The 27,390-nt window shown below is 49.1% G+C and overlaps 2 protein-coding genes across 2 annotated transcripts in view; one reads left to right on the top strand and one right to left on the bottom strand.

Moving 5' to 3' along the window:
* Nucleotides 1-27,390, bottom strand: part of Syn3 (synapsin III) — a 397,752-nt gene that overhangs the window by 258,611 nt on the left and 111,751 nt on the right. The window lies entirely within an intron of this gene.
* The window catches only part of Timp3 (TIMP metallopeptidase inhibitor 3), a 51,671-nt gene that overhangs the window by 19,714 nt on the left and 4,567 nt on the right, over nt 1-27,390 (top strand). The window contains exons 2-4 of the mRNA XM_052165576.1: nt 20,909-20,991; nt 26,379-26,490; nt 27,007-27,128. Coding sequence (XP_052021536.1) covers nt 20,909-20,991; nt 26,379-26,490; nt 27,007-27,128 — 317 coding nt within the window. The remainder of the gene's footprint in view (nt 1-20,908; nt 20,992-26,378; nt 26,491-27,006; nt 27,129-27,390) is intronic.

Consider the following 27,390-nt stretch of genomic DNA (forward strand, 5'->3'; position numbering starts at 1 on the left):
TATTATCATTAATTATTATTAACTTATTCATAAAATAATACTTTACATACCTAAGTAAATATATGTAAATAATTAAAAAGTATTAACACAGCAGGCTGCCAAAGAGCCAGCAACTAGCTTGACGTAGTTTCTTTGTTGATGAACATGAGATCACCCTTGGGGTGCTTTTGAGTAATTGTAGCTTGTTTTCTTTATAATAATAAAGTGCAGGAATGTGCATATATATATGCTTAGAAAAAAGTAAGGATATCTATCTTCCAAAATATCCATGCTGTTAATTCCTGGGGTGTGTAGTTTTGGATGGTTGTCATTTTGGCCTGTATTTACCAGAAAATGAAATTTCATAGCAGTGACACATCACTTTTATAATTGGATAAAAGAACAATAGAAGTTTACTCCATAGATCCTCTGCACGTGGGTAGAGGGCTCTATGGTTGGTGGAAGCCAGCATAGCCTGCTTCTTTTTGGGGTACTTTTTATAGATCCTGGGGAACTCTCAGATTTTGCGCTATTTCCTGAGAGCCCTAATTACTCTGTGGACCTAGAGATTGTGTGGCTCTTTCTCTGAGGCACCTGCAACGGGAGGGATCCGTGGGTCTTCCACAGGAGATTTCCAAATGGAATGTTCCTGTGGGGTTGGGGGTGGGGTGGGTGGGCAGGTTGCCTCTGCTTCTCTCCTAAATGGGCCAGCTCTGTGACTGAGAGTTTGCCAAAAGAGAGTCAGGGAAACCAGGCTTTTGAGTGTCCTCCCTGTCTAAGTCTAGAAGTAGCCAGGGTCCTGTAGACTGGTCTAAAGCTGGCCCAGGCCTAGAGGGGAATAGTCCTGGGAAAGCTTTGAACACCCGCCAGCAGGGGCAGCTGATGGGGGAAGTGGAGTATCTCTAAAAAATACATGAGGGACCTTGGGGGTTGGATTCTGGGCAGACAGTATGGTGACTGGCTAGGGCCAGGGAAAACTTGGCAAGCTCTCAAAGGGCTAGTGAGAGGCTACCTGGGGGCTGGGAAGGTACTCTGGATTCAGTGTGAAAAGACCTGGTCCTTATAGAATCCCATGCCCAGCTCCCCCATTGTCACTGGCATCTTGGGCAATTCACTCCACTCCAAGAGCCCTACCTCTACACCTGTACAGTGAAGGTCGCTGTCTGACTCATATATGTTGTTGAGCACCTTAAATTAAGCAGTTGGTTGTAGGGGGAGTTAGCAGAGAGGGTACCATGCAGACAGCTTTGTGCTGGATTGAGAATTCGCCTTAACTCAGCCGCCACTAGACCCCTGATTAGAGCAAACATACCTGGGACTCACAAGCTGGGGAAACTGATCTTTAAAATGGAGGATATATGCATATATACATCTGTATTACACAGCATCCAGCATGTATTATAATAAGAATATTTTTAGAGTTCAAATTGGTCAGGGGCATGCAGGACGGAAGGTCTGCTTTCACTGGCTGAATTAGCATGGTCCCCTTCACAAGAGACACCCACATTCATTTCCTCCATTCCCACTTAAGACCCAATGTTTCAGGCAGTTGCCTTTGTGATGGAGCAAAGAGAAGAGAGGGCAGCTTGCCTTTTCTCTGAAAGGGATGTTCCCCGCGCACTCAGCATACTAAAACTGCCCACTACAGGAAGAGGTTTCTTATGAGCAGAGAGGATCAGGAAGGCAGAAAGGAACTTTGTTTGGGAAGGTGGCCTCATGCTGTGACTTTGTGACCTAAATGAATAGGCTCCTGGTGGCCCCCAATCTGTCCTGGGACATTGCCTCCAACTTTGAAATAGCCAAAGGGTCTTGCAGCTCCACAAGGAATAGCAAAGGGACAAAGTGGCTTTCCTTCAGGGTTCTCACCAGCTGGCCTCTGTGGGAGAGAGGCAGAGGCTGCATGTAGGGGGACTTTGGAGGCAAGGGTGAGTTCCTGGGATCGGAGGAGCTGTGTGTCAAACGCTCTTTTAGCTCCATGTCACCCTGAGATGTCTACAGAGAACCCACTGACCCCAAGTGGAGCAAGTGAACCTGGGAATCACAGGTGGGGGCATCAGCGGACGTAAGCCCACTGACTTGTATTGGGGGACTAGTAAATGACATGTTTAAAGATAGGAGATAGCTTCTAGGTCCAGGTAAAACAATCAAGTAAGATGCCAGGGTACATGAATATGTATGCACACAAGCTATAAACATTTATGTATGGATATTCATGAGTATACACAGACATTCCTGTACGATGTTTATCACAGATCTTTACACAACTTTCCAACAGGTTCTTGGGGTTGAACCATATGAATGAACGCCTGGAATGAGAAGAACACAGATTACCGACACATGTGTTCTGTGTGATTCCAGAGGTGAAACCATGTCTGCGTGTGCGCAGGATTGTTGGGTCAGTCTAGGAAACAGTCTCCAAGGTGTCCAGCAAATGCCGAATCTTAGCCATGCCATTTCATTCTGCCGTCCTTCTGCAAAGTTGCAGCATTACACGAAAGACACAATGAAGAAAACAGGAAGCAGACTGGAAAATTGGCACGGGGACTGCAGATCAGTGACCACAGCAGGAAGAACAGATACCTTCATTCCATGTTGTAAAATGCTGGCAGGTCTTGGGACCCATGTCGCAGAGATAATACATGATTCAAATCCTGAGGAATGTATAGTTCTCTTCTTGTTTGACACTAGCCGGTGTCATCTGAATTAATTACTGTCTTCTGGCATTTTAGATAGTACAGTATCTTAGAGGAATGAAACTTCTAGATCATGCTGCATTCTGCAAATATTTACTAAGTCCCCAGGTGTCTGCCTCTAAACCCCAACGGGTCACTCAGGAGGTGTCCACGTGAATGAGTGCTCTGAGCGCTCTTCTCTGACCGAGTTTCTCTTTCCTTCATGACAGCTCTAAGACACTGCTGTCACAGACACTCTTTCCACTTCTGGAAGCCTAGAGGTACAATTGTGAATCCAAGGCTGGAGCCTGCAGGCCAGTGCTACATAACCCAGTGGAAAGACAAATGTGGAACCCATGGTGTTGGGATGTGCCCCCTTTGGGGTGCTGGGGGTTTCTAGGTCAGTTCACTTTATAGAGGGTAGGAATCTGAAACTGCAGACCCCTAGCTAACCTGATCTCCAGCGCCCTGTGCTTTCTTCCTAGTCCCGAAACGGAGGCCAGCTGGGGAGGCAAGCATGTGCCAGGCACTCAGCAAATGGTTTCTCATTGGCATCAGCCTTGCCACATTGCTGGGTGTTATCTTACTCTAGTCCAGCACCACCAGCGAAAGCAGAGCCAGGCGTGGCCTCACCCAAAGCTCCCTGTTTAAATATGTGGATTCATCTGGACTGGGACAGCTGCATCAGGCAGGCAGAGTCTGCCACCCCTACCCTGTTTCCTTGAAATCCGTCCATGCAGGAGCATGGCTCTCGCTAGCCCGTGCCAGGCCCTGCAAGCTCCTACTTGCACAAATGGATTTTCAAACATGTGATCATCTGTACCCTGGCTGTGCCTCTGTGCTTGTCTGGGCGTTAGGAGAAATCTCCTGTGAGGTTTACAGTGACCTTAGACGGCAAGGAGGGAAAGGGTGGACAAGATGGCTATTTATTTCCTAGTTTTCATTCCAGCCCCATACAATCCATCTCCAAAATGTAGCCAGAGCAAGTTATTGCAATGTCAGTCGCTTGCCAGCAATGGCTTGTTCAAAGCTCTCCTATGACTTCTCAACTCCTTGACAAGTTCTAGAAGGTTCTATGGGATCTGACCTCTGTCTCCTTGGCTCCTTTCTCACGAAGGAGCCTTGTCTACTGCAACCATTCTTTACGCCCTCCCTCCAGAACCTGGTATTGTTTTGGACATATGTTTGCTTGTTCTGTCTCTTCTACCGTAGTAAGTCCCAGGAATGTAGAGATCTCACTTCTTAGAAGATTCCTGGAAGGCTAACGTTGACTAAAATGCATGAAATAATGATGAGGAAATTGGGACTCAGATGGACCACGTCTTGGGTTCTCAGCAGAGGAAAGACATGGAGCTGGGCTCAGACCAAAGTCCATGCTTCGGTATTTGAGTGGGTAAACCCCCAGCACAAGAATTCTAACAGGGCCATTTAGGGCAGATCACCTTCCAGCCAGCAAGCTTTGTTGACAGGAAACAGATCATTCAGACATCCCATATAGACACTGGGAGATTCTGCCACCTGTTGGCTGCTGCATCAGAAAGAGGTCATTAATTTAGCCACTTGCTGAGGTATGTGCACCTAGGCAGGAAGGGCCAGAAATTAAGTCTGTTCCTCTTGAGGGAGTTTTCTAGACCACAAGCGGTACCATTTCAATTCATAGCCTTTAAGACTATTTGTTCCATCATTCCTCAATTCATCGAGAAAGCAGGGGTGAGAAGTGACTTGCCCATGGTGACACCAAGAATTTGAAGTCCAGGCAATACAATCAAGGTTTCCTCATTTCAATCTGGGAGTTCTGGTCTACCCATTACATGCTCTTTGGGCTGGACCTGGGAGGAATAACATACTCCCTTCATGTTACACTTGTCTTCTTCATGTTTGGTTCACTTGAATACTAGATTCAGTGCTGGCACCACCAGACGGGAGTGGTGCTGGTGCTGAGTGACACTGGACTTCCTGGGGAAGTCAGTCCTTTGAAAAAATCCACACTTTTCCATTCCCCTTCGGGTCAGGAAGGATAAAAACCAGCATCTCTGGGGCAACTGGCCTTTCCCTTTCCACTGCTCCAGGGGTAATCCTTGAGGGTTGAAGAAGACTATCAGTTCACTCCTTATAATAGACTTAGACTTGACTGAAACATGTCAAGTCATATGTCACCAAATCTACCTCTCCAAGTATATTGCTGAAATGGGACAGGGACAAAATAAGATCTGCTAAATTCAACTAGGCAACGCTTAGAGGTCTGTCTAACCACCTAGCTGACCCCAGGCTTAAGCACCAGAGGCAGGAACTGAATTGAACATTAAACTGGTGCTACCTTTGATCTGAGCATCCTTTCATGGTCATGCCTGGTGGCGCTGAGCATGACTTTTCCTGTTGATTTCCAAAGAATTGCCTGTGATTGTTACCAACCTGTCGATGGAGCAAAGACTCCTGCTCCCTCTCTGCTCAGCCAGCTCCCAGTTGGCAGCTCATCTTGATTGAGATAGAGTGGGGGTGGGGCACAGCCCAACCCTCAGGCCTTCTGCTTTTCATTTGCACCCCTATGCAGGCTTGCTTCTTATGCTGGGAGATGACTGGTGCCCGATGCTCCTGTTAGCCCGCATCTTCACAGCAGCAAGGGCACCGGCCTCTTGATTCATAAAGAGTGGTCCTGCTTTCCATCAGACCCTAATTGGTCTGGGTTTGGGTCTGGCCTTCACCTCCCACAGAATGCTGGCCACTGGCTGTTCCTTCTCGCCAGAACAATGCCTGGCTCTGGCCACTGACCCTGGCCCAAGCAGGCCTGCCAAGCTATGGCTCTCAGACCTAACTCTGTATTATCAGGACTAGCTTCCCACATCCACACAATGTGGTTGGAAGGCGGGTTTTGGAAAGGTTCAGCACATGCACTAACATACTATTTTGGATCCATCCAAATGCTCCCCACTCCCAGGAAGGACGGACCAAGATGCCACCCGGAAGACTTCAATCACGAGTTAGCATTTGTATCCTTGCTTCCTCTCCCTTCTTTTGAGGGGCTTTTCGGCACTGTCCACTTGGACGGATACCAGCCAACGTCCCGTGCTTCTACCTGACCTGAAATCCAAATGTGCTGGCCAACAGTAAGTGGGGCAGCCACTATTCCACGAGGGGCGAGGTTGGCAGCCAGGCTGTGAGCCTGCGATGCCCATATTTGGCTGAGCTAGCACTTTCCTTTTCTTTTCTCTCCTCTCAGAATGTCTTAGTTCACTTGCTTACTGCCTCTCTGGCTTCTTCAAGGCCTTGGGAAGGGAGCCTCTTCCAAAATAATTAATGTTGCTGTTTCCCTTATGACCCATATCTCAGTTCTCACACCCCGATAAGGTGTGAATCTGCATCTCCATGTTCTTTCTTTAATTTTCTTTTTTTTTTCAATTGAAAATAGATTCTTCTCTCATACAAAACGTCCTAAGCACAGCCTCCGTTCTGTCCACTCCTCTCAGCTCCCCTGTCTCCCCATCTTCACTCCATCTCCCTTCTCCCCCAGAGCCCTCTCCCCCATTACTCTTCAGAAAGGAGCAAACCTCCAAGAGACAACAGGTGACCAGGACAAAACACGATGCAATAAGACAAGGCAAGTGGCCTCCTATGGAAGCTGACAAAGCAAAGCGACCCAACAGGAGGAAAGGAGTCCCCCAAACAGGCGAAAGAGCCGGAGATGTACCCACTCCCATAGTTGGGGTCCCACAAAAACACTAGGCTAACAGCCAGAACATAAGCAGAGGACCTGGTGCAGATCTATGAGGGCCCGGTGTTTGCCACTTCGGTTTCTGTGAGCCCATATGGGCCCTGGTAAGTTGATTCAGAGGGCTGTGCTCCCCTCTGTTCTCCATACTCTCTCACTCCCACAGTCTTCCCTCTTCATGTGGTTCCCTGATCCCTGGGGAGAGGCCCGATGGAGAACTCCGATTTAGACTCCCTTCACGTTAATGTCTGGTGGCTGATCTCTGCACCTGATCCCATCTGCTGACAGAGAAAGCCTCTCTTCACATCTCCGTTTTCAGGACTTCAGGGGTAAATGGTTTGTCTGAGAGGCCATCTATAGCCCTAGCTACTTGGAAAGTGGAAGCAGGCAGAATATAAATTCAAGGCCACTTGGGGCTGTAAGACATGATCTGGTCTCGAAATGACATTATTTTTGAAAGGGCTGGGGAATACAGCTCAATGAATCTGCCTAGCATGGGCAAGGTCCTAGCTTGAATACAGATACACACACACACACACACACACACACAGAAAGAGAGAGACAGACACAGAGACAGAGACACAGAGACAGAGACACACACAGAGAGAGAACAGTCATAGAAGTTGTAATTACAGATTCAACCCCTAGTTCTAGGTTTCCCCTAAGTCCTTATACACTTGACCTCAACAAGGCATGCACCTCTCACAGTAAGAGCGGCTGCTAAATCTCCAAAAGGAGGTAGCTTAGAAGCTACCAATTTTCCTCCCGTTCATCTTTTTTCTCTGTCTCTGTCTCTGTCTCTCTTTTACTGCAATTAGTAATTGTAATAAGTAACTGGAAATAAATAAAGCAAATTTAAGTGCTTCCCACTGGAAAACACCAGAGACAGCTACCCCCCAGCCCCCATCTGAGTCTCCCAGGGTTGGGAATCCTGCTCAGGTTTCCGGTGCCCAGCCTGTGGAGTTGGCCACGCCCAGGACCCCCCCCCCCCCCACAGCGCACACCTTCCTCTGTTCCAGCTTTCCCAGCAGATTCAGCAAGGTGTTTCCTGCAGATCCTGCTGATGTGCTGCACTGGTGTAGAGAGAGTCCAGTTAGAACATCGTGAGCTGCTACACACAGCTGGGACAGTGTTTTGTTTATGTTTTGCTCTTTAAAATAATGAAACAAACAAACAAACAAACAAGGAATGAAAGAAAAATCCAACCAAGGGCATAGGGGTGGGGAAGACAAGGGAAATGAAGAAAAAAATAATCCCCAAAGTGAGACGAATTTAATCTTCCTTGTATTTCATAAATAGAGACTTCTAAGGCAAGGGTGTGAGGAAGCCAGGTCCAGGCTGCTGGGAAGAAAAACGGAGATCATGTGACTCTGGTGCCTCCACTGTCCCTCTAGGGGCCGAGGCTGTGGTGAAGGGAGCCATCTTGTCTTCAGAGCAGCTTTCTCTGAGGGGACTCTGAGGGGACTTTCTCTGAGGATCATCACAAATAGGTCAGCCACGTTGTGTTATTTGGGGGGAGCAGTGATGGATATGGTGTCCCTGTCCACAGGGTAAGTGGAAAGGCCCAAAGGAGACATGAGGTCTTAGCATCACTCCACTCAGAGTGAGTCCCTTTCCACAGAGCTGCTGGCAGCACTATGGCCTATCTGCATGGGTCTTACTTCTCATTACCAAATAGTCTCTGCCGCTCCAAGTGGCAGAAGGACCCAGGGAGCTGATGAGGGCCAATCCTTACTCTCTTCTACCCCAAGTCTACAAAAGTTCCGATCATCGAGGTGGGGAATATGCCAAGAAGACAAGGCCAGACACACCCCAGTGACTTCAATGCTCAGAAGTATTGTTCTACAGAGCACAGTGTACATGACACAGTGGACCATGACTGATGAGAAGAGCGTCTAACTAAAGGGAAAAAAATGCCTAAATAAGAAATACAAAGGGCTAATAAACTAGGTGAGGCCCGAGAGAGTAAGGGGCAGTGGGGTATAGCTTTCTAGCTTGATCTTCATGTAGAATGGAGGGATCTGTCAATGGAGACAAAACTCACACAGGAAATGAATGGAAGACAAAGTGAACCTAGTTCCCAAGGGCCCCTACCGCAGGGTTCTTCCTGCCACTCAGTGCCTGTTGTATAATAAGGTTCTCTTTGCTTTCCTCGATCTTGTATTAATAACAGGAAGACTCATTAAATCACACCAGAAGTTGGGAAGCAGAATCTGTTTTGAAAACACTAGATAATGATGATGATGATGATTTAATTTTGCTGTGGTAACACTTAAGATCTACCCTCATTACAAATTGTCCACATTCAAGATTTTAAGTAGACAACGGTGTCGTTTTAGGTTAAATGGTCACAAGTAAAATCATCCTGAGTAGGGAAGTTTTGCCCTTTCCCCACTTTGTGCCCTGGTGGATACTTCTCCTCCTCCAAGTCTGTCTTCCTAGGAAATCTGCATCCATCCTGTCTTGGCTGTTAGAGCTGAAGGATGATGGGAGACTGGGAAAGATGGCCAGAGGCAGAGAAGGGACCCTCAGAATCTTTGACAACATCTCTCCTGATAATGACTTAGGGAAAATGCAAGCACTCTTTTGATGTGTGTATGCCCACCATGTTGACCAATTAGGAGGAGGTTACCACAGAGAGATAATACAATAGTCAAAAGCCTAGGTCGCAGTGCCTCACACTGTACAGACTAACTCTGGGATGGGCATGGCAGGAACATTAAAGGAAGTTATTCTCAGTGACCCTGGAAGTCCTGTCGGTCCATTGAGTCCCCAACTCCATGCTGGTTAGGCTGGCACTTCTGAAAGGTTAAGTAAGTGTGGCCTGGAGATGATGAACAGGGGCTTTAGAGTCTGGTTGCCTGGACTGACATGCTGGGTTTCCCACTTCCTCATTTGATGATCGTGGGAAAATCTTACTCCCATAAGCTGCAATGCTATAAGATGGTGCTAAGGACAGCATTTACTCTACGAGGTCTTAATGAGGCTCAAAATGGGACAATGCATATAAAGTACTCGGGGCTGATCATGCACAGTATGCACATGTAAGTATCGGCACCTGCTGTAATTGATAACGGTGTTGAATGAGTGATATACTCAAAGCCAGTAGAGTTCTCATTATTGGAGAAAATTGCCAACAGGCGCCGCTGATTCACTGGCATTTTGGGTGGATGCGAGGCCACATGTATTCAGCTACAGTGCTCCTGCTGCTTATTGTAAAAGAACATTAGCACAGCATTGGAAATGTGCCCCTCAGGTCTTGCTGCACTTGGGAGCATCTAGAAGCAGTGATTCAGTGCTTCTGCAAGTAGCTTGGCTCACTTCATAACACCACTTCCCGTGGATAACAGAGGCAAAAGCTACGGGTCACTTAGGTCCACTGAGGCAAAACACTGACTTCAACCGCGCAGTAGAGGTGGGAAGGAGCAATGCTTTGTGTTGCACAAGTTTTGAGGATGCTTTCTCTGAGGCAGTTGCCCTAGGTTATGGGGCCCTAGGGTCACACAATAAGGTGTGGTCAGACTTGGTTCCAGTTTATCACATCGGCCCTGTTTCAGAGTGCCTTTGTGCTGTTGACTAATGGGTTCAAGTACACTCTGCATGGCCCAGAAAACCAGAACCCATCCTAGAAGCTAGACCGAATCCGTATGGGCTCTGGAAACTGGATCCTGTTTGCAGTAGAGAATCTTTAGATATTGCATGGGTCTGAAGGAGCAGATTCCCCCTTAACGTTCTCAGCAGCGGTGGCTCACCTAAGCCCTTCCTTGAGTCTTCAGCCTTGGCAATCTCCCCTCGTTCCTCAACTCTGATGCATCTGACCTTTTGGTTGTGCATTCCATGTTTGCTGATTGTTGAGTAATAGAAAAAGGGCGAGCTCTGTGGCTGGGCACATCTGTATTTAATTTCTAGTTGTATGACCTCTGATAAGTTCTTCAACTCTCCTCGGAGTCTTTTTTTCTTTTTCTTTTCTGTGTCCAATAAAAAAAAAAACTACGATGCGTTTTAAGGAGCAGATATATTATCTGTGTGTGTCTAGCTCTCTGTTGTATTTCTGATGGTGATCTGACACAGTGCCTGGCATGTGTGTAACAGACCATCAGGAGGTATCTGTTGAATGTGTAGAGGTTCAGGTCCCGTGGGTCCTGTAGAGATGTTTATGGAATAGATGGTCTTTTCCCTCTCTCACAGATCCTTCTCCTCTTCAGTTACACTGACCAGACTGGGGAAATGGTTCAGAGATACCAAAAATACAGCAGGAGTTAGTTTTATCATTCTGTTATTACCTACCATGACCAGTAGAGGCAGCGGTTAGTGTGTTTTACTTATATCTCGTCTAAAGTAGGTGGGACTTGAAAGACGCCCTAGGAGCCTATCTCAGACATTCCTTCACACCCTCCCTGATAGCTATTTCTGATTAACCGTCTTAGAGATTACACACTTAAGAGTTTTTCTCATACCTGTTCTACCTGAGTGTCCATCATGCCCTGGGTGTGGGAGTTGTGAGCTGGTGGGCTGGGGCCAGTAACACTTATTTCCAGTGGGATTCCCCCTAGCTATTTCCACTAGCTATTCACCACCTTGCTGGTGTGTAGAAGATAACACTGAAGTAGGTCCGACTACTTGAGAAGCTACCCAAAGAACATGACGCTAAAGTCATACCAGAGTGCTGTGACATGGGCGCTGTATAAATACACTTGAGCAACAGGGCAGACATTTCTGCATGTTCAAACCACAGTAATACCTCCTGCTCCTCCTGGTGCTTTCTGGGAACAGAATCGCAGTCTGCAGGTCTGGTGTGCAGAGGGGAGGTCCCTTGGCTTAATGGTGGTCCACTTCCTAAACCTCTCCTAGAATCCCTCAGCTTTTCTAGCAAACGAAATCCCAATTAGGAGAAAAGAAAACCAGATGCTATGGACAGCCCCTGAGATGCTGCCCGCTGTTCTGCTCTCAGAAACGGCCCGACCCAAAAGCTCAATGTTCTGAGAACCTTTGGAGGGCACGGTATTTTTCTGGGCACTGCTTCAAAGGGGCTGTGGTTGAAGACCAGGCTGCTATTCTGGTGGCCACTTGTGTGGGATAAAGTTTCTCATGGGCCCATGGGAAGGGGCTGGAGCCCAGGAGGGAGGGTGGGGGGGTGGGTCCAAGCCCCCTTGCCAAGTGTGAGCCAATGGTAAAGAGCAAGTGGGCAGTCCTGAACCCTGGGTCAGTTTGAACTTGGCAGAAGTCAGTGTGCACCATAGACACCAGCACAGAAGACCAACCAAACTCCCAAAGAAACGCCACCCCATGAAGTTAAAGGGTTTGAGTTGGGGAGAGTTAAATCCTAACTTTAAACTTCAGCAAGGGGTTACAAAATGGAAGGAGCCCCTTGTGGGTCTGATACAAAGAGGGGTATGTAAGAGCTACACCAGCTTCTTGAGGAGTCCCAGAGCTTTGGGCAGGGTGCACCCTTGAGGGCACATGTTCTTAGAGATGTCTTCCCTTGAGGACTTGATGCTCCCCCGGGAAGATCAGTCCCATCGCAGGCAGTGGTTTCTGTTCCTCTGTAGGAGTAGGATGTCAGCCTGTGGAGTTGTGTACTCTTCTACTTCCATCTTCTTGTCTCATGGGACAGAAGGAAGGTTCCTGAAGACAGGAGCCTTGTCCACCTGTTTACTGCCAGATCTCTAAGGCATGGTGTTGGATCACAGTGCTTTACAGCCTTCTGAATAAACACTGAGCGGGTCATAGATCAACCCCAAGGGCTTGTGGAAGCAGAGGAAGAGAAGGAAGGGGGGCAGAACAAGGAAAGAGGAACACAAACAGTGAAACAGGCTGAAAACCACAGGATGGGGTGTGGCGCAAAGGAGCAGCTGCACCTTCCTTTCCCACCTGCCGAGGCTGCTGCAAGGGAATCAGCAGAGGCAGGCCTGGAAGAGCTTTCAGTGGGAGTTTTCTTTAGGTCCCTGAGGCTGAGTCTCTCATCTTTCATGGGGTCCGTATGCAGCCATTCCACAGAGACAGCAGGCTGACGGAGGCCTCTGGTAGCAACATCCCCTGACTGACTCACTTTTCTTGGAGTGTGAATCGTCCCTGTTTGGGACAAGGGTCTCTGCTTGGACACATTTCACTTTTCTTCTTCTTCTTCTTCTTCTTCTTCTTCTTCTTCTTCTTCTTCTTCTTCTTCTTCTTCTTCTTCTTCTTCTTCTCCTTCTCCTTCTCCTTCTCCTTCTCCTTCTCCTTCTCCTTCTCCTTCTCCTTCTCCTTCTCCTTCTCCTTCTCCTTCTCCTTCTCCTTCTCCTTCTCCTTCTCCTTCTCCTTCTCCTTCTCCTTCTCCTTCTCCTTCTCCTTCTCCTTCTCCTTCTCCTCCTTCTCCTTCTCCTTCTCCTTCTCCTTCTCCTCTCCTCCCTCTCCTTCTCCTTTCTTCTCCTCCTCCTCCTCCTCTTCTTCCTTCTTCCTCTTCTTCCTCCTCCTCCTCTTCTTCCTCTTCCTCTTCTTCCTCCTCCTCTTCTTCTTCCTCTTCTTCCTTCTCCTCTTCCTCCTCCTCCTCTTCCTTTCCTCTTCCTCTTCTTCCTCCTCCTCCTCCTTCCTCCTCCTTCCTCCTCCTCTTTCTTTTAGGAACCAGGACTCTTGACTCTCTACTCCAGAAGACTAGATGAGAAAACAATCCTGTATATTTCTGTTACCCTGCATTACCTTTCCTACCCTCATTCATTCATTCATTCATTCACTCATTCATCCATTCAGCAGACACTTTTGGGAGCCTGCTGCACTGTAGGCTTGCTGTTGAGTGCTGATACTCCAGTCTGTACCTGTCGTCCTGTCGTCTGGTTCCTAGGGATGCTGCTGAGTGCCAAAGAACTCATCGCATGAGAAAAATCCCCAGAAGGAAAGGAGAGCATGGGAGCGGAAGAGAGTGCCTGGGCGTGGCCTTGCCTGCAGACAGGGTTCCCAGGGGAGGTGGCATTCCAGTTCAAAAGACACCGGTGTGTAGATAGATGCATGGGAAGGAAGTAGGAGCCCTTGCAAGTCTACACCACAGAAACACCATATGCTCCTTCAAATTTGAGGTCCTTTCTCCCAGCTGAGTCAACTCTATATCCAGGAACCAGCCACCTTAGGACGTTTGCCCTGTCCTTGGCACGACGATGCACATCTTTCCCTCAAATTGCCAGTGGCCCAGGAAACAATTAAGGGTGGCTGCCTTTAAAAGCAAGTGCATTAATCCAAACCCTAAGAAGACGCCTGAGGCTGAGAACCTCTGCCATTTGCCTCTAAGAGTGTCACACTGAGGTCATCGGTGTGGATAGGACAGCAGGGGCACGCTGGGGGCTTTGTTTTCTGTTCCTTTTGGGTGGCCAAGTTCCAGGCAATCTGACCTCCAGGACCTGTACTCTTGCCTCCCTTCCATCGCGCCCCTTTATTTCTTTATTTCATACACAAACAATGTCAGGGGCTGTTTCCTGGTTCCCGACTCAAGCAGACTTTCGCTGCACCTACAAGGCAGGGCCCTACACGGATCCTTTTCCCCTGTTGCTAGAGGCCCAAGGACTGAGAACCAAGCATCGCAGGCCAGGCGTTCCCAGAGACCCCAAAGCACAAGGCGGGTGCCAGGCACCCAGTACCAAGCGCTGTGAGCTCCGGGGTGGGGAGGGCTAATGGCATTCCTGGAGATGGAATTGGGCTGAAATGATTTGCAGCTTTTCAGATTTTCTAAGCGTGTGTGGACCTGGTTTATTTTTAGCCGCGGGCATTCATTTCTTGCCAAAAAACCCTGCTTAAATAAAACCAAGATTAATATTTTTACTTAACGGAAAGAGTTAGTCAGGGCCGGCTTTGAACTGGAGCCTGCTTATCTTGACGGGGAGTGCATTTTATAACGTCTGGCCTTGGCTTCGACATCAACAGAAAGGGCCTTTGAAACTGACAAGGGAGAAGAGCCCTGGGGAACCAGGATAGGATGTAGGAAGTGCCTGTTTGGGGGAGTCAGAGAAGGAGGGGTGTCTTCCTGGAAAGTGGGAAGAAGGCCCAGGTTTTACTAGGATCCAGCTGCAGTTTCACTTCATTCCCAGCCAGTCCCTTGCCCTTCCCCCCTCCTCGCAGAGTCTGCTCCAAATTTCTGCTTCCTTTAATTTCAGATGCACCAAACAAGGTGTCTTCTGCAGGATGGAGCCAGAACAGATGTTTCTGATGTCCCTCCCCCAAGCAGACTCCACTCTCTCGTGTCATGGGGGAGGCTGTGACCCTGGTTCCTTCCTCTGTGTTTGCCATCTTTTCCTATCATTGTGTGTTTCTCCTGCCTTGGGACTTAGAGTTCTTTGGAGCCTCATTTATCTCATTATTCCCCAAGTCAGGCACAGGCCTTTGTCAATGGTGAATGGACAGATGTTTGCCTGACCTACCAACTGAGAATTGCCCTTGTCCCATTTTGATGGATTGAAAGCTCAGAAAGAGTTGGCTATCTTCCCCAGTCTACACAAGAGAGTTACTTTATCTATCTTCAAGTCATCCTCTTTGTGTGTGGTGCTGTATATGTGGAAATCACACTGAACTCAGTGTATTGGGCACAAATGTATTAGAAACCTGTGATGTCTCAGGTCCTCCCGGGTTCTCTGACTAGAGCAGTTAGCCAGACAAAGAGCCTGCTTTGGGAGCCTGCATTCTATTGAGAAAATACAGTTAATCAACCAACAGGTGACCTCATGGTGGCAGGTGTCACCCAGAACACAATGAGGCGAGCATGGCGGAGGGACTGTGGACTTGGGGAGAGGGATGCAGGGAGGGATGGCAGCCTGTCCAGGATGTAGTAAACAGGTGATGGAAGGAGCTATGCAGGAGTGAGGCAAGGCTGTGCGAACCTAGCAACGGCAAGGGTAAGGACTCTGGGCTGTGCGTCTGGAGTGATGGGCAAAGGCATCAAGCACACTGCCATTGCCTGAGACGGAGAAGGCCCTCAGAGGCCCAGTTACTGGTGTCGTCGTTACCAGGAGCTCAGCGCTGGCTAAACTGTACCTCACACAGTTCCACAGAATATCAGGTGTGAGTGCCATAGAAAGACATGAGAGTCCTGGAAGTTCCAGAACGGGGCTTCCAAGCAGAATGGGCTTTGTCTCTTGCATGGGCTGCATAGAAAGACCACAGTTGTGAGTAAGAGAATGATTAAGTAGGAACACGCCATTCCACGGGCTGGACTGAGTCTCTTGGATGGTATGGGCAATTTTGAAAACTGGCTTTGATGAGGTGAGGAGAAAACCCAAGTCCCCTGGGAGGGAGAGCACCTGTGAGCTTGGCAATCATGTGCCACCGTTTGTATGCTAGGAAGGGAAGTGGCCTGCAGGAGGTCATGCAGTGACAGGACCAAGGTGCCTTCTGCCTCATGTTATTTCAGGCTACCATCAGTGATTCCCCAGAGATATATATATTTTTTTGCTCTGACCTTCTGGCTTGATGCATTTTGTAGGGATTTGTAGGGGTTGGGAGCATGGCACCCACAGGGTGAGAACTAGGTGAACCCAGGGGCTTCTGGGCCTCTTTCATCTTCATTCCTACTGCTTTGTCCTCATATGTAGATACATCAAGGGTTCCCAAAGGGGCAACAGGTTCCCAAGAATGACCTTGAAAAAGGATGAGGGAAGGAGAGCGCCACAGGGAAGGTTTTCTGTTTTCCCCGAATGAGCCAAAAAGCACTACAAGTCTGCAAATGCTGTCCAGCCCCCTGCCTCTGAATTATCTGCTCTGCTCCATTCTGCAGAGTACTTTAAAAATGCACATTGTCCTGGGCTGGAGACGCACAATAAGCTAGGTAAATGATTTACCATTATCTGTTGATGGTGACTATTTGTAGATTCTTGCTACTAATCAGAGAGAGGGGAGGAAGGGAAGGGGAGAGAAGAAAGGAGGGAGGGAGGGAGAGAGAGGGAGAGAGAGAGAGAGACTGAGAGAATGAGAGAGAGGGAGAGGGAGTGAATGTACAGGGTAGCCTCAAGATGGGGGACATATCAGGCATCTCCCATCTAAGTATGAGTCTTCTCTAAACCCATTAGGGTTGACAATGGATGCAGGGTACAGTTCTGAACTGTTCTGCAAAGACTCAATGGCAGTCTTCTTTCTTGGGGGGACCCTCCATTTTCCTCCACAATAGGATGCAAAACTGCACAGTAGGTACTAATAGCAGGTATAGGAATTCCCACCTTACGGCATCACCCCAGTGGGAACACAGGGAAGTACTTGGCACCCAAGGCATGGTCTGTCAATGGCCGTTGCTAAAGGTACATCCTAGCTTTTTTCCTTCACTGTACTTACAGGTGCAATGCAAAGATATCCAGGAACAGCTGACCAGTGGGTGGGCAGCTAGGGGAGCAAGGGATCCCTGCTCTGCCCTTCTCCGACAGGCTTACAGAGTCCTGTCTACCCAACAGTCTCTACATCTTTACGGGGGGCAGAGCCAGCCACGTGACTCCTTGGAGAGGATGGATGGAGTGCAATGGCCCTTGGTGGGAGCCTGAGATAGGTGATCTCCATTATGCATCCTTCTATCCTGTCAATAGGAAAACCCATGCATCAGACCAGGGGAACGAAGGTCTGTGTTTGATTGATGGTTGTTAGATTGGTGGAGCAGGGGTGGAAGGTTGTAGGGAGAGACATGGGCCAGCTTCAGGTGTCTTGTCCTCTGAATATGTTGATTAACAGCAGATATGGGATTCGTAGAGACACACTAGTCATCTGCTTGCCCTGAAACTATTACTGTTGAAAGGTTGTGCAGCAGGGGTTCACACTGCTAGGGAAAGGGGATGGGGAATGGGGAGCAAGGGAAGTAACGACCTTATCTGCTTGTAGAGCTGTACTCTGCCTGCTTTGGTTTTGCAAACACTTACCAACCTTTCCGAAACCAAGGGAGAAATGTGTTCTAAAGAGATGTGCTTGTATGCCTACTTCCTCAGATCTCTGATATATTGGAAGACTCCACAGATATTTATGGATCTGTGAGCCAATTCCCAGGCATCCACAGCCTGCTCTTTCCCTTTTTGTGGTCTATAGATTGAGCCCGGAGCATTCTGGGTAAGTCTTCCTCCTACATCCCGCTCCCTAGCCTCTAGTCGGTTTCTTCTTAGGAACTTTTAAGTTGAAACATTATTGACTCCTTAATTAATCTCTTCCTGTCTCTTATTCTCCATGCCCTCAGAAGCAGAGAGGACCACAGAGAGTCTAAGGAGCCTCAGAGGCTGAGTCAGGCCAGGCCTCCTCCCTCCAGTCCCCGTCAGCGTCAGCACTTATGTCTCTCTGCGATTGGTTTCCTGGTGCGGCACTCCACCTCGTCTCCCTCTTAGATTGCAGGCTGTGGGAGCGGAAAATGGGGTCTTGATTTCATGCTATCACCCCTACCAAGCATTTGTGCTTCCAGACACCAGTTTAGGCCGTGCCAGGAGGCTGCTGGAGGACATGGGGTGAATAGTGTAGGGTCACTCTCCAGCAGGAATAAAGAGAACCTGTGTCCAGCCCGGTCCATGTCAAAGCTGCCTTTTGAAGGTGGAGGGAGTGGTTAGATGTGCTGTCAGCTCCAAGGTGCAAAGCTGTGGTTTCTGTTGCTTTTGAAGTCTTGGAGGCCCCCCAACCTTCTTGTTCACCATGACCCCTGCCTGGGCCCCTGACTGCCTCCGGGGAAAACCTTACTGCCAAGTAGAAAAGTACAAGAGTAACACGCATCCAAGTTGCACAGGACAAACTAAAGTAAATGGGGTTATAATAATTCACGAGCCAAATAGGTGGATTTGGGGCTGGCGAGTAATTTAACTTGGAAGGGCTCAGAATCTATTTGGGAGCAAAGGATGTAGCTTAATTTTAGCCTAGTTTCAAGAGATTTTGTTTTTGCAAAGAAAATACTGGTGCGGCCTCTACCCTGGCCCGATTCTGCTCCCGTATCTGTCTCTTTGGACCACGGACACCATCTTGTTTAGCAGGTCACACTAGGTCACTGTTGGGCTCTCTGCAGTGACAAGGTGGGGGGGCACTGATGGTGAAGGAGGCGCTTCAATCTCAAGGCCTCAGGCACACTGGTCCTGGTCATTCCATGTGTGCTCCCTCACCTTTCTCTGTGATTTTTGTTTACAAGGTATTTTGATGAGCTTTCCCTCACTTTCATCCCAGCCAGAAATCTCTCCTCTATCCTAACCTCATGTTACATATCTTAGCTGACAGGGCTTTTGGGCAGTGATAGCAATGCTACTGACAGAGAGCTAAGATATACGGTGTATGGGGTCGATCCCATGATGCTCTTCATGTGTGGGGCCGATCCCATGATGCTCTTGGTCTTTGTTCTCTGCTCTCACAGTAACTTTCTGAGGACGGCCATCACCACTCTTAATATATGTATTAGGAAACTAAGGCCCAGAGAGGTTTCAGAAATCCCCTGTGGTCACACAGCACCATGAGACGCTAGATTTGACCCCTGCCAAGCCCAGGCCTTCATGGTGTTTCTCCACTTTTTAGAAGTATGTCACTTGTAATCCATGCGAGTCGCATTGGGCCAAGAAAGCCAGAGAGATCTAAGGGGAAAGAGCTGTAGTGAGGCCACACAGCAACGGTGGGATCTAGACTCTGATGTAACACCCTGAGCACAGAAAGCTCAGTGTGGTTTCTCTAAACCGTTCCCGATGAAAAGGTTCCAAGCTCAGGCCATTTCAGTGTAAGAAAAGATTTGGCTGACCTTATGGGCAGAAGCTTCCAGAAGCACCCAGATTTAAAGGGCGGGCTTGCTTAAGAAATTTTATGTCCAAATCAAGGTGAGCTCGCTGTAAGCCAGGAAAGGCCAGATGCTGTCACTTAAAAGAATCCCTCTTCCCTTCCCCCTCAGGCAAAGCCTGACTCTCCAGGTCACCTTCTGAGTAAATGAAGCAGGTGAACTTGAGTCACTTTAGTTCCTTGAGAATCAGTTGTCATGTCCAGGTGGACCTGCTTTCTGCCCAGCATCTGGGCTGTCCCAATGCGCCTCTAAGAGAAGATGAAAGAGACCCTGGGGCCTCTGGGAAGATGGCTACTGATGGTCTGTGCAAGAGGAGACACAAGAAATGGAGGTAGCATCTTGGGGAGGTTGTTTGGCCACCCTGTCAGTGTCTGGCTTTTACAGCAGACCTGGAGACAGCCATCCATCTCTTGAACTGCCAGAGCTCTAGTGCTGGCTTTTCCTGTGGGCTTTGTGCTGCCAGGATAAAAAAAAGGGGGGGGGGTGGTCTAGAAGAGTCGTGCATTCACTTCACTTCAGATTTCATGTCTGACCACCAATGCGGGATTCAGCCTCAGTAAAGAAACTCTGGGGAGTGGGGACTTGGTTCCTCATGAAGATGGTTTTAAATCAAAAATATAAGTCAAAAATTTAGAAGCATTATGGGGTATCTAGAAGGGAAAAGAATAAGGAATCTAGCAGAATAAAAGTCTCTCTCTCTCTCTGTCTCTGTCTCTGTCTCTCTCTCTCTCTCTCTCTGTCTCTCTCTCTCTCTCTCTCTCTCTCTCTCGTGTGTGTGTGTGTGTGTGTGTGTGTGTAATACACTTTTACATCCATAAAGGATATTCTATTCAACAAGTACCTTTTCGATATTTACTCAAAAAGTGGGTTGGAATGTGGTATGTGTTTGTTCCACATCTGAAGGAACTTGAGGTGGGGCCATCAATAGCACCTTAGAGCTAACGAGTTTGGCTCAACACCAGTAAAAAAGCCTCCATCCTGCACAGTGCTAGCAGGAGAGATTCAGTTGCCACCCTGTCTCCTGTCAGCAGCTCCTGCCTCTTGTGAGTTCCTATAGTGAGGCAATCTCCCTCACTATACACGCACACCAGGACTTACCCCTTTCAATTACCTGATCGATCGCTCTGTGACGCTCACTTAAAAGAACCCTGAAGACTACTTTGGAAGGAAGGGGTGTCTTTTTACAAACAGTCTAGTAAAGACAGAAGGAATAGGGTCTTAATCATCTCAGCCAATTCCTCTTCATCGATGAGACAAGTCTCCCCGGGGGAGTGCCAGCCGATGGCAGTTCTCTGCGTGTCTGGAGACATCGTACATTGTTTGTGGGGGGCGGTTGAGAAAGTCATGACTGATGCTGCCGACTATGGCAGGCGTGCACAGAGTGTGCCTAGTGGAGCGAGCCTTCCATCTCCAGTGCTAAGGAGGAGGATTCTAATAGCATTTATCTCATGAGCTATGTTTCTCTGGCTCTGCTTCACCTCATTGCTTGGGTTGAAAGAATATGTACTACTGTTCATTTTGTTTTGGGAAAAGGAAGCCAGAATTCAACTTTCCTATGTATCTTGGATTACAACAGTGGGGCTGGGATGGAGACCGCTCCTTAGGCCCCCTCAGACCTAGACGTGGTTGCGATTCCTGGCTTCCTTCTGGGCATGCTGGGACAATCAGAATGCTGGCTTGTGGTGCTAAGAGAGCTGGGGTTCATCACATCCTCGTTCATGAGGCAGGGCATGAGCCCCTGATGAGGCAGGGGATTGGTAAGAAAGAGATGCCCCTTCCAGTGTGGTTCAGACCCCCCTAAGCCCCTCCCTCTCTCTCTTGCTCTCTCTACAGTGATTCGGGCCAAAGTGGTGGGAAAGAAGCTGGTGAAGGAGGGGCCCTTTGGCACTCTGGTCTACACTATTAAGCAAATGAAGGTGAGTGACATCATCACTGGCCCCAGGAGGGATTTGGGGAGTTCGCAGAAGAGTCATGGCCGAGGGAGGCCGAGCGGTTGGAACTGGAATGTGTGTTTGCTCAGTGTAGAATCCCCAGCCAGCTCCAGGGAGCTGTCAAGGCAGCAGGAAGCCATGGCAGCTACTTGCTCCACAGGTAGAGCCAGCACAGGTAGAGTCTCTCACAGGTCGTCGTTAGTTAGGAACCAGACAGCAACAGCTTTGTTACCCGATGACCGCGAGACCTCAGACCTTCTTGTTACCCGATGACTGCGAGACCTCAGACCTTCTTTGGCCAAGTCTAACCTCTAGGATCCTCATATTGGACCCCATGGTCCCCAGGAGCCCTTGTGAGACGAACCATGTTGTACCCACAGAGAAAGCATTAAGTCTATATGGGAGGCGTCCATCCCTCCGGTCTCCACATTGGTTAAACGTTGAGCACACTTATCCTGTCTTTCCCAGATCTGCTTCTGTCCTGCATTATAGTTCATTAGGAACATTTGCTAAACACATTTACGTCATCAGACCGTTCACCCAGCACATTAAGGTTTCCAATTCTCCTGGGGAAGTCTATCAAAAGGAAAACACTGAAAACCCATGTCCTGGTCTTGCTGCTCCTCTTAAAGAGCTCATCAACCTTGGCCTAGGGCTTTCCCAGGCCACCGGGATGGTATTTGTTGGTAGTGTGGGGTTGGGCTTAGCACCCTGTCCTCCCTCATGATTCAGGCATCCTAGCTGGGAGTGTCCTTTCTAAGCAGAAGCCAGTAGTAGCTGCTGAAAGAATGTCCTTACTTCTGCCTAAGTGGTATTAAGGACTGGTGCTTCCGCTTGAATAACTCAGCTGTTCTCCTACCCCTGTGCCCTTTAAGTGCCTGGCTGTGTGCAGACCTCTGTGTTTGCCGCCTATAAATCCATGAGGCAGTTTGCTACTTTAGGATTATAGTTACGGGAGGGGAGAAGATGCACGCACTGACTGGCCACAACTCCAAGATGGGCCATGTGAACTGCCTGCCCTTTATCCACTGCTGACCCTTGCAGCTTGGAACGCCGGGGTGGGGTGTTTCGGACACGTTAACAGGCAGAACTTGCAGAATGCCTCCCATCTAATTCAAGAGATGGAGGCGAGACCCACAGGTCTGAAAAAATCCTCAGAGGCAACCAGTGTTCACGCCTCGGTTAGACCTGTCTTGGTGGTGAGGGGTGACTCACTCCTGGGTGGAGCCCGGCTCTCCTAGAGGCTGACCTTCAGGCCGCTTTATTCCCTGCTGAGGTCTGTGGCTGGATGCACTAATTCTGTGGAACCTGTTGCTCTGGCTTCAATTCTGGAAAGAGTCCCAGGCTCTCGGTTATGTAATGTTCGGAGTCAGGCCTGGCCGGTTGCCCTTGGCTGCCTGAGCCTGGTCATGAGAGCTGCTTATGTCTTCAGACAGCTGGGAGGCCAGGGGTGGGCGGAGGTGGGAAGGCAGGACAGTATTAAGGACCCCAGGCCCCATTTTGCAACCTCTGGTAGTGGGGAAAGGAAAATGAGAGCTTCTGGCCACAGGGGAGGCCCTTCCCCTGCCTAAGGCGCAACAACCTCCATTGTCAAAAACTTTGAGCTGGTAGGCAGGAATTCCCAAACCCGCTTGCCTTCCTTCCTTCCTGCCTTCTGGGCTTAGAAGCCCAGTTACCACAGGCCTTTCTGTCAGCAGAATGTCCCTGGTTGTTGTCACACCCACTAGTGGGAGTTGTCTAGAGGCTACATAACTTTCACCCACTAGCCTGCCAGTAGCCACTCCCAGGTTAGCCTGTTCTCAGACTCTGTTCACTGTTCTTCAGCTGGCTTTGTGGTGTCAGGGTGCCTGGGTGCCCAATAAAGTCATCTTTCACTGATTCCTGATTAGGTTCAATGGGAAAGGGTATGGCCAGGGTCATGCATCTAATTAAGGGCAGATGCGAGTCTCAGGTTGAGGCACTGGGGGATCTTCCCTAAGCATATGTGGCTCTTGATAGGCAGCCTGCACAAGGTGTTGACAGGAACTTCTTCGGAGGAGGAGGAGCTTGCACAAGTTGGTGAGGTGGATGTGACTCCCCAAATTGCCCTGCTATTTGGCTTTCCTCATTAGCCCTATCTAATGTCTTTCATTAATTTTGGTTCCCTTCCCAGCCCTGTGTTATGACGCACATAACCCGTCAATACCTTTTTATCTAGAGGGACTATCTGCTTGCATGCCAGAGCAGGTACTAGATAGGAATTTGAGTCTGTCCATTCACCCCAGTCCTCTTCAGCTGCCCTGTGCTTAACACTGATGGGGCTGTAAGACGGGGAGAAGAGGAGACGCTTGTCACAACTATTAGGTGACTTTAGTAAGCAACATTTATTGAGCACATTCTATCCCCCAAGTGATCTGCTAAGTCTCTGTATGAATTGGCCTCATGCCATGTTTGTCAAACAGCCTCACATTTATCTTCTTAGTGGTGAGGTCACAAACACTTGAGAGTTATGTAACAGGCGACTAGAAAATGGCAAACTGTGGGGTTTTTACTACCAAGTCTTGGAGGACAAGGAGACTAACAAAGTACCGGGCCCGCTGGCAGACTATTTGTTCCTACCCACCGTAGGGGCTCCCCTCCCCTGCTCATGCCTAGTTCCTGCCTCAGGGGGACTTAAAGGCCAGGATGGGTTTGCTGGTAACTGATCTAGCAGGTGTGCAACCTGCAAAGGGTGTATCAGAGGTGTTGGGATTCCAGCTGCTGGGGTTGGCACTGGTTCCTAGGAGGTCTGTTATAGCAGATTAGTCTGTTCCTGAGGGTCAGATACGGAAGCCTGGTAATCCTGGAGCAGGTCTAAACAGAGGACATGAGAAGACCAGGGTATCTGGCCTCTGAAAACAAGCACATGACCTGCCTTCCTTCTCTCAGGCATGTCTTAAGTGCACATAGACCTTACTGTGTGTGTGTGTGGGGGGGGGGAACCGGAGGTTTTAAGGACATTGCAGGAGCTTATTATAAATCCTTACTTAGAGATCAGCTGAGCTCCGAGTCGTGGTGCAAAGGTGGAAGTTTCCAGAAGTGGCCTCTGTCATTTGTGGGGGCCTTTATCTCCCATCGGGACCATGGAAAAGCAGTTTGTTTTGCCGGGGGCTATTGTTTGTGTAGCCCGGACAAGCTTTGAGGCGGGCTGCAAGGGACAGCACGTGGGGGACATTATGTCCCAGTTGGTCCCAGGGGGATCCCAGGAGAACATGTGCTGGTCATGTGCTTTGCTTGTCCTAACTGGGGACAGGACAGATCTGACGGGCGGTTGTGGAATGTGCTGGGCCCTTTCCTTAGTGGTTTGTCAAAGCAAATGAGCGCCAGTGGGGTTTCCTCCAGCTGCAAGACCCCTCCACCTCCAGGCCACAGGAAGCCATTGTCCTCCAATGCCCAAGACTCTTACAGTGCAAGATTCTTATCTAGCCCTCGCTGAGACCTACTGAGTTGTCATCCACTGAGCACTTAGTGGAAATATTTACCGAAACCTGAAACAGCGTGAGCAGTTTACCCGGCACGGAAGTCAGTGTGCCTTGTCCTTTGCAGGCCATGGTGATGGTACTGCACACGTCAAGAGCCTTAAATGTGTTTCCTGAGGAGCCAGAGCGCTATCATACAGCATCAAACACGTCATCATTCTGGTCCGCCGCCCCATGCTGTAACTGAACCCCATGTTCTGTTCCTTGTTCTGTTGCAAAGCCCCAGGGTAGCAGAAAGGTTCAGAAGGGTATGCCATCAGGACAGTACACTCTGTAAACAAGCAGAGGCCTGCCTCTCTCTAGATTCTGAACAGGCAGCCTTGTGTCCTGTGGACCACCTGCCTCCAAGAGCCTGTTAGAAGAGGAGGACAACAACAACAACAACAGTAACAATAACAATAACAACAAAACAAAAACCAGCCCTTCAGGCCTAGCTGGGTATTTGTGAGGCACCAGTGGAGAACACTGGCTTGTATTAATGACCTGGGTAACCAATAATGCATGCTACGGAATTGTTCTATTGCAAAGCTCTTAGCATAGAGCTAGTGACAACCAGACATTCAAGGCCCTTGGAGAGGTAAGGTTTAGGCCAGGCCTTGGTGTCCCCCTCCACCTTCCCTCTTCCCTGGTCACAGCTGACAGTGTGGCCTCAGAAAATGGGGCTTGTGTAGCACGCGTGGACTCTAGAGTCACAGAATGTGCTCAGTCTCTGTTAAAGTCACACAGCCAGGTATTCGGGCCACACTGTGACACAGGACCCACAAGAGCTTGAAAGATGGAAGACGCCTCTGCGACTGCAGGAGCCCTGGGTCTTAAGCTTCAAAGACTGCAAAGGGAGATAGGGACGGATGATCATTAAGTCCACACACTGTGGGTTATCTTGCTTGGCCTTTGTGTCCTGCTGTTTACCCATTGTGTGACTATAGACAAGCCTCTGAGACCAAGGTTCAGGCTTGAACCTTGTGAAGTGAGGCCAAGGCTCCTTCCTGTCTCTAAGGTTCTGGGCATTCAGTGGCTAGATAGTCTAGCAGTAACCTACCTGCGGTGTCACTAACCCTGGCCCTGTGTAACTGTAGCCGAGGCTATTCTACATATCATAGGAAGGTTACCAGTGCCTTTGCTGTCTGTCCACTCTACCACCACATTGTCTCTGGCACATTGTCAATGAAACGTATCATCTTGTGCTTCTAAAGTTCCCAAGGGGCGCAGCCGCTCTGCTCAGTCATGCTGTAGATGAATTTTACAAGGTTGACCTAGTAATAATGATATCCTTAATTAAGACGTTTTTCTTTTTCTTTTTCTTCACATCCATGCGTATGGGCTTTACCTTGATTAAAGAAACTCAGTGCCACATCAGAAGCTCAGAAAAATAAAAACTTAAGACAATGCCTGGCCTGAGTTCATCCCCCCTCTAGCCAAATAGAACTTACATCAGTGTCCCCACTTGAAAAATGGAGTTCTTAGTTCCCACTCTGAGGGCCCTTGTGAGAATCCTGTGAGGAAGAATGTTGCTGTATACACCAGCCTATCACTGAGATGGCCAACTGGCTGGCTGGCTGTCCCCTGGGAACTTGCATAGAGCCCTGGGAACTTTTCAGAGTCTCTGCCTTGAATCTGTGATGTGCAGATGTGTAGGTAGAGGGGTGGGGTGGGGCAGGTGGAGAGAACACGCACGTGGCTGGATAGGAAGACACCATCCTGGCCCAGGGAAAAGACTAGATGGCCTCCTGCGGTGTTCAGGGGACTCTGTGGTGGCGAGTTCATAGCCTACCACTGTCCAGCTGCACAGGGGAGCCAGAAACTCAAACACCACACCAGCAGCACACTGACTGGACCTTGGGCTCTCTCTCATGATCATCTTTCTTCTGCCCACAGATGTACCGAGGCTTCAGTAAGATGCCTCACGTGCAGTACATTCACACGGAAGCCTCTGAAAGTCTTTGTGGCCTTAAGCTAGAAGTCAACAAATACCAGTACCTGCTGACAGGTAGGTGTCCACAGGAGCACCCAGACACAATCCTTTGCTCTGGGGGACCCGCCAAAGCTTGGGTCAGTGACATCCAGGGGGTTTCAGACACGTGACTCCTGAGGTGAAGGGTCTGGCTTGCTTACCCAGTCCTGCCTGAAACCTCGGCTACATTGTGCATCTGGTTGTGTCCTGATCTCACAGCATCTCAGCTTTAGCCTAGCTAGAAATAGGGTGCCTCTTCGACAGCTCTTGGCTATCCATCTGTTAGGTCTGTCTTATATGACAGTCTGATCTTTAGGCTGTCGTCATAGCAATAACAACACACAAAACCCTAAGGGATTCTAAGACCCGATGCCTTTGAGGCCTTCAGCAGAATGCTCAATATCTCAAGCTCCATTATCATCTGGAAAACAGGGCCAGAGTTCATGTCTAAAGGTGTCGGGGAAGGTGTCTCAAACCCAGGGTCAGTGCCTGCCCCTGGCAGTCGGAAGATCTGACAGAATGTCTTCCCCCTTGCCTCTTATTCTATCCCAGGCCGAGTGTATGAAGGCAAGATGTACACAGGGCTGTGCAACTTTGTGGAGAGGTGGGACCACCTCACGCTGTCCCAGCGCAAGGGCCTCAATTACCGCTACCACCTGGGCTGCAATTGCAAGGTGAGTGCCAGCGACTTTGGTGCCCGCTCTGCTGGGATGGGCAGTCTGTTTGTTGGGGCTAGGGCTGGGGTGGTAAGGAATGCTGCCCTGGGGCAAGGCAGGCAGGAACGCTCTGAAGAATGCCTTTGTTCTGAGCTGGCTGCCTGGATGGTGCCTGCTTGGCAGCCGCTGGGTTATGAGGGCTCTTCAGCATCCCGGCCCCTCCCTGCTGTTCAAGGCCAATGATAGGTACAAGAACTTTTCAGTGGAGGGTTCTGCCAAG

This window comes from Apodemus sylvaticus, chromosome 20 (assembly GCF_947179515.1).
Source record: "Apodemus sylvaticus chromosome 20, mApoSyl1.1, whole genome shotgun sequence".
In the NCBI taxonomy this organism is placed as follows: Eukaryota; Metazoa; Chordata; class Mammalia; order Rodentia; family Muridae; genus Apodemus; species Apodemus sylvaticus.